Source organism: Triturus cristatus, chromosome 8 (assembly GCF_964204655.1).
Source record: "Triturus cristatus chromosome 8, aTriCri1.1, whole genome shotgun sequence".
Taxonomy (NCBI): Eukaryota; Metazoa; Chordata; class Amphibia; order Caudata; family Salamandridae; genus Triturus; species Triturus cristatus.
In genome coordinates this window covers 303,107,410-303,119,564 of record NC_140591.1, presented here as the reverse complement: position 1 = coordinate 303,119,564, position 12,155 = coordinate 303,107,410, and the positions used below count along the sequence as shown (strand labels likewise).

At 44.0% G+C, this 12,155-nt stretch overlaps 1 protein-coding gene across 2 annotated transcripts in view; it reads left to right on the top strand.

The window, feature by feature from the left end:
- The window catches only part of XPO4 (exportin 4), a 495,809-nt gene that overhangs the window by 140,582 nt on the left and 343,072 nt on the right, over window positions 1–12,155 (top strand). Inside the window, exon 3 of one of the 2 annotated variants that reach the window (XM_085621575.1) lies at window positions 5,594–5,735. The exons of the other annotated variant lie outside the window; for it this stretch is intronic. Within the exon in view, the coding sequence (XP_085477701.1) occupies window positions 5,594–5,735 (142 nt within the window). The remainder of the gene's footprint in view (window positions 1–5,593; window positions 5,736–12,155) is intronic. 2 annotated transcript variants of the gene reach the window in all.

The window sequence follows — 12,155 nt, the reverse complement described above, 5'->3', positions numbered from 1 at the left end:
GTACTGCAGAATACTCCATGTGTGATTCCTAATAGCTTTTTCCAGGCAGTGCATGTGATCACGAGGACACTGTTGTGGGATGGGGGTCCCCCCAGAATAGCATTGGAGATTTTAATGTGTGGACTCTATGATGGGTTTATAACCCTACCGGACCTGAAGCTGTTCTACTGAGCGGCACAGCAGCTCATCATCCATGAATGGGCCTTAGCGGACCAGCACGACCTGGCCTTCATGGTGCACAGAAGAGTGTTACCAGATAGAGGGTACTTGAGAGTGCTATATGGTAAAATGGATAAGTCGATAGGGGTGGCACCCACAACAATAGTTGTGCAGGCTTCGAAGACTGCAACCAAAGCGATGGAGGGGCAGGAAAAGTTACCATGGGTAGGATCCCTGATGACAAATTCAATTCAATTCAAATAGACTTTATTCGGATTTCAAAAAACCATCCATAAAAGCACAAAACCAAAATTTAAAATACACAGTTTATCACTACAATTTTAAACCGCAAATTAAAATAGCACATAAAATATAACTTAAAAAAACCAAAAAACAACAATTAAAATACAATTATGCAGTCTTGCTAAACTGTACATTAAGCCATCATACGTGCAATATATAAAAATATACAAAAATGTAACCACTAACTTTGTAGAGATAGGGCAAATACAATGCATTCAATTTGTACAAATTGGCTTTAAAGTGCGTGATGCATATGTAAACGAACATTGAGTTCGTGCAAATTGGTTTTAAAGTGAAAAATGCATATGTAAACTGACATTAAGTTTGTGGAAAATAGGCTTCAAAGTACAAAATACATATGTAAACAAAATCACTCAATTTTCAGAGACCTGCGTGAACATACAATTGCTTTGAGAAAGCCACTAACTCTAAAAATTAGTTCGTCCGATCCAAGCGTTAAAAATTGGCTATAAGCATGATTGTGGTCAATCAAATCATGTTTCCTGCAGTAGGGGGATTAGGTAATGTTTTGCATATTTCCTATAAAAACCACAGCCAAAAATAAAATGGAGCATACTCTGGGTTCCACCAAGATCGCAAGGACAATGTAATTTTTCCAAATTTTTAGTGTAACCCAGTGGAAAACAGATAAGGTTTACAATGCTCCTGTCTCTAAATCTAAATAGTAAACTCCTGTTCCACCTGCCCAATTTTTTACGTAAATAGGGCTGGGGTAGCGTCGGAGGTACAATATGTGGCTCCCGGATCATTAAATAATTTATTGTGGATAGTTTCAGTGAGTCCACTCTTTCCCTCTCATTATAAAAGTATTGATAGAGTGCCCTTCTCACCAGGTTTTTATGGGAGCGGTCAATCTGTTCGAGATCTGTGAAAAGGTGACCATAGTTAACACTCACAAGGCTCCTTTCCACCGCATTTATCCAGGGGATTAAACTCGAGTTCTCACTTTTCAAGCAATCCATAATGATCTCACGGGAAAGGGAAGCTGCTGGGTTTTGCCAAATCCTTAACCAAAATAATGCAGGTCTGGCCCTTATAAAATCCTCGATGTAATGTAATTTTAGTTCTTTATGACATACGAAGGTCGGTGCACTGATAACCCCCCCCAGGATCTTCCGACAGAATCTATTCTCTTCTCTTTGTAATTCTGAGCAGTTCGAGAACCCCCAGACTTCTGCTCCATACGTTCCAGTTGGGAGACATTGAGTCCGGTAGATTTGTAATAGACTGGAAACCACATCTGCCCGACGTGGTTAACGAAGTGAGGTAACAGAATTGATAGATTTAGAAAGTTTGTCCCTCCCCATTGCAACATGTGGTTGCCATGAACCGCTATTAGAGAATAGCAGACCCAAATAAGGGAAAGTGCAAGTGCTTTTTAAAGTGTTTTGACCTATTGTAATCTTTGAGATATTATAATTTTTAAGGCCGCAGGTCATTATAAAAGATTTGCTAAAATTAGTGCACAAACCTAGATCAGACATGTAGTTAACAAATCCCGATATTAAAATGCGCAGAGCATTCGGGGTGCGGCCCATGAGGACCGCATCATCTGCGTAAAGTAACGCCGGGATGGGTCTCTGATTAATGATAGGGACATCCTTTGTCAGGTTACATAAGGAGTTAGTTAATTCATTGATGTATAGTATAAAAAGCAAGGGGGCCAAGACGCAGCCTTGTCTCACCCCCTTGCCAATTAAAATATCATTTGAAACCCCACCTTCATTATTTATTCGTACTCTAGCTTTCAAATTACGATGGAGGTTGGCCAAAAAGTGGACTAGAGGTTCATCTAAACCATAATTTAAAAGAATAGACCATAAGCGAGAACGGTTTACAAAATCAAAAGCTGAACTTAAATCCATAAAGCCAAAATATAAGGGGGATTGTTTGGCTCTTGTATATTTAGCCATTAGGAGATTGAGGTTCAGGCATTGTTCCACCGTACCAAGTTTACTCCTAAAGCCCAACTGGCAGCGATGGATAATGGAGTTCTCATCGGCCCAAGTACTAATTTTATTAAATAGAACCCTTCCAAGGACCTTCAGGGTGTTATCAATCAAAGATATTGGTCGATAACACCCCGGGTCCATCCTATTTCCTTTTTTAAAAATGGGTACGATGGTACTGTTGGACCATGTCGAGGGGATGGATTTCTTACTCAAGTTATTAAAAAGATTACAGAGTAAGGGGGCCCAGAAACAGATGTTAGATTTTATTTGGTCGATGGACAAGCCATCCGGGCCAGGAGCCTTATTGCCGGCACTATTGTTGATGGTTTCCTCCACCTCCTCTAATGTTATAACTATGGTGCTATCAGGGAAGGTGTCCTCGGTTGGATCTCCAACCGTGGCATAAAGCTTAGAAAAATGGTTAACCCATGAATCACCTGTGATATTGCAGTTTATCGGGGTAATATTACTACCCAGCGCTCTCAAATCCTTTACTTCACTCCAAAACCCTGTTGAGTCTTTTAGAACAGCAGTTTTAGTTAGATTGTCCCAGTGGCTTATTAACAACTCCTCAGATCTAGCTTTTAGTGCATGTTTATATTTAAGACGTAATGATCTGACGAGGGACACATCTCGGGGATTAGCTTCCAAGGCCCTTCTGAGCTCTATTAGCCCTCGAACAATTGGTGTCAAACCATCTATGGTTGTTTATGTTGTTCTCTTTTATGGGTTTGGAGATTGCCCTTTTTATAACTGCACATAAATCGCAAAAGGACTTGATTATAACAGTGCCGCCAAATGTTAAACAGTTAGCAATCAATAGAGGGTGATTCTTAATCACATTAGCTAAAATCCCTTGGTTATCAATCCCTCTCCATACAATCCTTAATCTATCTGTAGATGTAGTAATGTTTGAGGCCCCAATCTCATGTGGGCCTATAGGTTTTTTTAATGGATTTAAGGTAAATTACTATTGGCAGATGATCACTATATGAACTGCTGACAACCTCAGATTTGAGTAACACACTACTGAGGAGGGAGGAAGTAAATATATAGTCAATAGTTGTTGAACTTCCTCGACAAATACCTGAGAGGGTGTGGGATGATGGGGACTGTGGTGCATTCCCTGTGGTAGTGTCCAAAGTTGAGACCTTATTGGCTGACGATTCAAGGGCATACGGAGCAAGTGGTGGGAAATCCCGTGGTCCGCTCTGCGCAACTGGCATTCCTGGGTATTAGGGGAGAAAAAACATTAAAGAGATACTCACTCCTTTATTTGGGGAGAATAAACATTAGAGATACTCTCTCTCGTTCAGTAATGTTGCACTGATGGTAGCTAAGAGGGACATCTACAGGCAGGGGGGTCAGATCCTGTGCCAAACGTAACTCAGTGGGCACAGAATATGGACTGGTGCATGATGGCGGACAGTGATATTCCAGGCATGAGCGTGCCCGAAGAAACTCAACAAAGTATGGGGCCAGTGGATAGAGCTCAGATAACAGGAACTTTGAAACAAGGCAGGGGACGTCTCGGTGGCGGCACATAGGGACAATGAGATGACAACCACGGAAACTCAAAGGAGGGGCTCAGACCAAAAGATGGTTTGCTGCTGGCTCTTAACAGGACTTTTGTCTCCGTCTGTGGGCTCAATGATGTGGTTATGATTTTGCATTGCTAGAAGTGTATTTTTGGCTCAGTGTGGTCTCTTTCTAAAGCTGGAATATAATAATAAAATGTTTATTAAAAAAAACCTCTGTAGGGACACTTCTTCAGGACAGACCCAGGTCTGGCTTCGTTGGTTCGGAATTAGTAATGCAGTGTGTTTTGTAATACTGCTCCATAATGCTCATTGCACAAGTTGCTAAGATTTTCCACTATTGTGCCATGGCCAATCTGGTATCCGGGTTGGCAGTAGGAAATATACCCACACTAACACTAGGGCATGGGCATGTACTCGTGTGCATGCAAATAGAAATGCACATAAGTGCACATTGTGTGCATGCTGAAATATGCACACAAAAATGCACTTGCATGCACAGAGAAGTGTGCACATGCAAACACACCACATCAGCTTGGCACTGGCAATGGCTGTTGAGGCTGCTCCAAACTTCCACTTGTCTCCCTCACATCTCCTGCTCGATCAGCAGAGGGACAAGCATGAGTGCCATGGGGGGCGAAGGGCTTTAGGGAGGGGATGAACCAAGCAAGAACTGTGCCACATGGGTGATGGAACGGTAAGGGTGTGCTTGGGCTACCTAGAGAGGGTGCGGGCAAACAACATTTTCACGTAATTCTAGTATTTGTATCCATGGTAGTTGACAGCTTGCCACTCGTCTCCAGTGTTCTGAAGGAGGGTCTAAACACTATTACAAGGCATGCACTCGCCGTACCTCCTAATTTTGATAGTCATGAGAATTAAGTTGAAGCCAGAAGGATCATGGCAAGACTAATGGATTGCATGAAATGTCTCTAATAATTGTAATCTATAGCAATAGTAATCATGGAGACAATTAGATTGCAGAAAAAGCAACCCATCAATCACATTTTGAGCGGTTAATCAATTTAGCCACATATTGGTGAGCAAGGAGTGTATTTCTAGAGTACTTAATGGGTGCTGTGCTTATGCTACCTAAAGAGGAGGGGACAGTCTGGGTTCTGTCAATTGGCCACTGATGTCTGATATGCATTCCTCTGGTGTCCCCTATTCTGTGTCACAATACCTGTTTGCAACCAATAAGGGCGTCAAAATGAATCAGGTGACATGCAAGCAAGCATACTGACTGATGGCCATCCAGGGGGGGACAGGAAATGGTTGAGAGGAGAGGTTGTTATGTCTGTCACCAACCTCTGTCGAAATGCCAAAAGCTGTTGCTGGAATGTGCTTACATGTTTTGCATATTCCTCTGTTGCTTTTTTCAGGGCATAGAAATATTGCATTATACAGTGCTAAAGAGCAAGATTTAGCTGCCAGGTCACAATGAGTGATTGTAAGCCTCCTTAGATAGTGAGGAATAATTATTAGCGTGTTGTGCAAACCAGTTTAAAATTTGCATTAAAATGAATCCTTTTCCTAGACATGGAAAGCTTCCTATGTCTTGATACAGTTTTTCCACACCACAAGCTTAGCACTTCTAAAATTAATTTGTTCTCTTGACAGAAACTAGTAAAGTGGACTACGTCCTTTTTCAAGCAGCCACAGCGATAATGGAAGCAGTTGTGCGAGAGTGGGTTCTGTTGGAGAAAAGTAGCATCGAGTCACTACGAACATTCCTTTTAACTTATGTCTTACAGAGGCCAAAGTAAGTGCAACACTGTTGGAAATGCCACCAGTGGTTAACTTTGTTTCATAATAGGTTTTCATCAGTTGTGCAGCAGAATGCATAAATCTTATAATATGAAAAATTTCAGTTTAAACTGGTCTGCTGCCATTTAGCAAATTTAATGCATATTTATTTATTGATTTGATGTAACTGGATTTTGCTTCTCCAAGGCGTGCCCAACTTAGTTGGTGGTACTGGTATGGTTGTTGCTGGTCAATAGTTTTACATTAAAGTATTGCAATTCAAATGTTAGTGGGTCATACAATGTGAAGTACTTGCCCCAGTCTTTACCAATGGCATTGCACATCACCAGAGGATGAACCACACCAGACTGGTCCATGCACGCAGCTTGTTTATGAAACGTGGCAATCCCGTGCACACACATTGCAATTTTGCAGCATTAATCCCTTTCTGGATTCACATGCTATCCATCAGTTCTGCCATCTAGTGGTTGCATCTCGAATTGTGTTTTGGGCCACTCCCTTTTTTTTCTTTGTGTGGGCGTCATCGACCACTATATGGTTGTAAGTCAATCTTGTCTGTGACGTCGTATGGCTCCCTGGAAGTTCCTGTGCATGGTCGCCATCTCCTGATTATTTTTTCCGCCGTTGGTTCTGGTAGTACGATAGAGGATCTCTGAAGAATCTTTGAAACATTTAGAAAAGACCGAGGTTACCACAGGACAACACCGAAGGCCACATGAAGAACTATAGAACAGAGATGGGGATCCTTCTCAACTGCCAAGAAGGTGTCCTGGCTGATGAGCTCCATGTGGCCAGATAATGGAGGAGAGGGGGGCAGCAGGGGGTCATGGAAAATACCCCCTTGAAATTCTGCACCAACTGCCACCACAAGTTCGCACAGAGACATCTACATGAGGTCTGCAATCTGTGCCTTTCAAACGACCATAAGGGCGAAGATTGAAAGGCCTGCGCCAAATTCGTGCTGAAGACACTCAAGGCAAGGCTCTGAAAATGGCTAGCACCCACAAGACGCAGGAATCCCTATTAGACCCACGTCTCTCCAGTGAGGATGAGAACATCGAGGTGGCCGAGCTAGCGCGGGAAGGGAGTCGGACGCCAAAGTCAGCACATCCGCGGCCGAAAAGATGATCGTGACGGGGAATGCAGCGCGAGACTCAAAGAAAAGACAGAAGGTAACAAAGGCACTGAAAGGCTCACTCTTTTAAGTCTTTTAAAGCTACCTCGGTGTTAAAGCACCCGATGTCTGACTCTACAAAACACAAATAAGGAGCGTGCAATCCTAATGGGGGCAATACTTTTAGCAAACCCTTGAGGCAAGCAGGTGCTCGAGGGATCAGAGGAAAAGGGCATGAAGCCGAAGTCGTGAGAACCACTATCGCCAAAAAGAAAGAGACCTCACACACAAAGATTGCTTGAGCCAGAACTAAAAAAAACAAAGCTTGAGGCTGAAATGTCAGTCCTCCTGCAGATACAAAAGGAATTGGATGACCTCTTTACAGATTTTTGCATCCCAGCCAGACCTTCGGGAACTACAGAGACTGAGGGCAAGCAGTTAGACATCAAGGTGCCCTCGACTTCGTAGCCACACGAGGATGAACAGGAGGAATACTTCTTGGTCGAGGACGATGAATCCGCGGCGTTCGAGAAACCTGGCCAGTGCAAGGACACATGGCACGACCTTGATGTAGAGTGCCCCAAGGAAGGGGTGGACAACTATGCATCAGGGCCCTCACCACCGCCAGACAGCTTCATCAAAAGGATGTCAGAAACATATGGTGTCCAATTGGAAGGAAGAAAGGGAGACTTGCTTCCTACTGGAAACCCTCATGCCTTCCCAGAAGGCAAATCTTTAGCTCCCCATGCTCCCCAGCATCCTTGATCAGCAGAAACAAGGCTCTAGAGAGCCAGCAAGGGAGTAACTCTTCGTGTGGATTACAGGGCCCACAATGCATTAAGGGCAACGTCCCTGTGGACTCTATTACTGTGGCAGCTGCAAGAATAAGGAATACCGCCCCCTCATTGATGAGGCCACCACCAGAGAAGAAGAGTAAGACATCATATCTAGTGGGCAGGAAGAAGTAGAGCAAGGCTTCTGCAACACTGCCCAGAGAAGTTCCGTAAGAAAGCCAAGGCTGTAGTCTAGGAAGGAAGAAACCTCACCAACTCCTGCTTTAAGTCTGTGCTGGATGCAGCAGACACAGCCAGCAGACGAATGTGCACATGCCCCACATCGAAGAATCATACCTGGCTGAGGGTCTCTGGCTTCAAACCAGAAGTACAGGCATCAGTCATCAATATGTCTTTCACGGGTGAGGCCCTCTTTGCACAGGCAGTGGATGGAAAAAGCACTGCAACGAATCAAAAAGAATAATGACTCTGCAAAAACAATAGGGCACTGCAATTCAGAAGCAATGATCACATCCAGCAAGGCAGTCTTTTCGAAAAAGGACAAGAGGAGGAGAACAGTCCCCCAGAAGCAGAGGACCAGCAAATAAGTGACTCCCTTGCCCTCAGCCCCATCACAGAACACCAGTGGGGGCAGAATAGGAGGATTCCTCTAGGAGTGGGAGTCAATCTCCTCAGAAAATTGTCTCTTAAACATAATAGGACACGTTTACGGCATAGAACTCACTAGACTACCACCACATGTTCCTCCAAGAGCAAGAACCTTAAGGGAACAGGAACTCGCACAATTGTGGGAAGAGTTCAAGGAACCTTTCCAAAAATTAGGCATAGAGAGGGTTCCTCTAAGGGAGGCAGGCAGTGGTGTCTACTCTGCATACTTCCTTGTACCAATCTTGACTAGGAGACCGATCCCAGACCTCCGATATCTAAACTAGTTCATAAGCACGTGACACTTCGAAATGACAATGTTATAAGAGGTAATTCTTTTCCTACGGAAGAGAGATCACAAGCCCAACTTTGACTTAAAGGACGCCTACCTGCACATACTCATGAACCAGAGGCACAAGAAGTACCTCAGATTCTTCCTGGACAAAGTGCACCACCAATTCAGAGTGCTACCCTTTGGCATAAAATCTGCACCAAGGCTGTTGACGAAATGCCTAGCAGCAGTGGCAGCACACTTGAGAAGACCGGATATACTGCTTTACCGATACCTGGACGATTGGTTGGTAAAGACAAACTCAAAATGAAAATGACACCAAGACGTACAAATATACATCAGCACGCTACAATGCCTCGGGTTAACCATGAGGCATCATTACAACATCCAGAGCAGATGAGGGTATTTCTGGGTGCAACCCTGCATTCGAAAACAGCATGGGCATACCTGGTCCACAACATGCGGCAGCAGTAGCAGAGCAATCTCTTCCAGAAGGGGCAGTCTCTGACTGTAAGGACTGTCATGAAATTGATAGGCATGATTGCATCATGCATTACCCTCATACCTCATGCAAGACTGCATATGTGACCCGACCAATACAGGAATGGATCTGTACCAGATGGTCACAAGCCATCGGAGCTGTGAGGATCTAGTGGTTGTCACAGCAAGGGTGCCAAATGAAATTAAATGGAATGGTAGAACCTTACAAACGGGAGGCTAGGGAGACCTTTCAAGCTACCAGCTCCCACAGTGACCATAAAAACAAAAGCCACCTACAAGGGCTGGGGGGCACAAATGGATAGCCTGAATGTTAGGGGACTCTGGATTCCTGCTGGTGCCATAAAGCCCATAAACAACCTGGAACTAAAAATGGTCTTCCTATCTCTGAAAGCATTCCAGGTGCACATAAGGGAACAGACCGTGCTCATTCAAATGGACAAAAAAATAACAATTCTCTACCTCAACAAGAAGATGGGTGCAAAGTCTTTCCCCCTCTGAAAATATCACAGGAGATATGAACAGGGGAGATCCAAATGAACATGACCCCGATAACAATACAACTTCCAGTGAAACAGAATACAGAGGCAGACCAATTGAGCAGACTAGAAAACACCTCCATCGAATGGGAGATAAAGCAGGAAGTATTTTACAGCATATTCAGATGCTGGGGCACACCAAGCATAGACCTTTTCGCAAATCCAGAACATCCAAAATGCCAAAACTTCGCTTTCAAGTTCCCACACCACATTCTGAGGGGAATGCTCGGTCAATAGATTGGTCAGGGATATTGGTATGCACCTTTCCACAGATTCCCCTGATCCCATGGGTAATGGACAAGGGCAGACAACCAGAAACGTTACTCATACTCCTGATTCTGCAGTGGACAAGACTTGCATGGTTTTCGGACCTACTAGAGATGTCCAGAGGACACATCATCCCAATCATAGCAACCCAGAGCCTGTTAACTATGAAAAAAGTGTGCCACACAGAACCAGCCACACTCAACCAAGCAGCATGGTTCCTGAAAAAAATGGACACCTAGAGCTGCCCTCCAGTACAATGGAAATCCTGAAGAAGGCTAGACAGCCAAGCACTAGGAATTGCTATACGGACAAATGGAGCAGATACATCCACTGGTGCAGAGAGTACCAGAAAATGGAGACAAGGACAGAACATAATACGGTACTAACATACCTCACCCATCTACTGGACAGCGGCCTCACCTACACATCACTATAGGTCCACTTGGCCCCCACAGTCTCATACACAAGAGAAGCAACAGGGAACAGCCTCTTCACACTACCGGTATTGAAAATCTCCCCAGAGGGGTTATACAGAGTGGTGCCACCAAGATCAGCACAGTCACAGCCATTGTGAAACCTGAACACAGTACTCCCACACCTGAGGGCAGAGCCATTTGAGGCAATGCACAGAACTGAAGGTTTTAACCATATAGACCGCATTTATATTACGACAGCGTCCCTGCACAGTCAGTGAGCTACAAGCCCTCACGATTCAAGAGCCATAACTTCATATCCACAAGGACAAGGTTGTCCTTCGAGCAAACCCACAGTTTCTACCAAAGGTGGTATCGCAAATCCACGTCAATCAAAGCATCCAACTACTGGGCTTTTTGCAGGATCCAAAGTCACAGGCTGAAAGTGCATTGCACACATTGGACCTGCAAATAGCAGTCCTATACTACGACAAAAGACAAAATTCAGAAAGGGAGTCAGATCTTTGTCTCCTTTTGCCATTTTGGCAATTAAGGGCACACAGGTAGTGAAGGGGACGATTGCAAGATTGATAGTGGAAACTAACAAACCCTGCTACACAAGAGCAGGAAGAACTTTACCCACATGCCTCATAGCACACTCAACCATGAAGAAGTGTGCAACCCTAGCATCTGTATGGCATGCGACTTGTTCATCTCCACACTTCTTCACAAAACTCTTAGTGGACATCCAGAGAAAGAAGAAAACACAAGTGGGACAGAGTGCTACAATACCGGTTAGCCAACTCGACCACATTTCAACCTACCCAAGGAACCCAACACCGCTTTGTAATCAGATTCACAGCATGTGAATCAAGAAAAGGATTTATGCTGCAAAACGAAATGGCTACTTAGAGATATGAGTAGTTTTGCAGCCTAAAGAGTGTTCTGAATTCATAGCCGACCCTCCAGCCTCGCTGAAAATAGGTGTTAAAGCAAACATGCGTGAGGACAATACTTTAGAAAAAGGAAAGTTCCAAAAAGGTCCGATGCTATTAGAAAAAAAACCTGAAGATGGCGACCATGCCTAGGAACTTCCAGAGCGCTGTCTGGCTTCACACCGGGGATTGACTTGCCACCATATAGTGAGCAATGAGAGCCACATAGGAAAAGAGAAGGGCAAAACACAATTCTGGACCTAACCACTTGATGGTAGAATAGATGAACAGCATGTGAATTGAGAACTTCAGGCTGCAAAACTACTCCTATTGGTAAATAGCCATTTTGTTATTCTCTGTAGTGGCACACATTGCTGCCTTCAATGCAGTCTTTGTAAGCACACCAGAAACTTGCCAGTGGGGGCAAGGTATATAATGATAAATGTATGGTGCTATAGTTGGCATACCGCTGTGATTCCCTAGCCCCCTCCACAAAAATCGTTGATACTAACTTTATCTTACACTGAAATTACCAGTGTTTTCCTTTGTGTAAAATTGTTTTTTTCAGCATTAATGTTCTCTGGATTCACAAGTGGTATACTAGTCGGTGGTTGGGTCTGAAATTGTCTCTTGTAATCTTTCTTTTAAACACCAACGCGTAATTGGCATTTGGTGCTATGTCTTTCCTCTGATGCGGTCAGGCATACACCCTCTGTGTAGATGTCATCTTCACATTCTTTTCACCGTGTTTGATCTGGAAGCATTGGAGAGAGCTCTGGAGCCGAAGAAAAGGGAAAGTGATTTTTCAAGGACAGTGCCAAAATAACACTGGATAACAGAAGAAGACTCCACAGACATCAATAGGAGTAGCGGGAAACCGATTTCCACCGGAAAACACCAAAGTTGGAACGTTTTTCT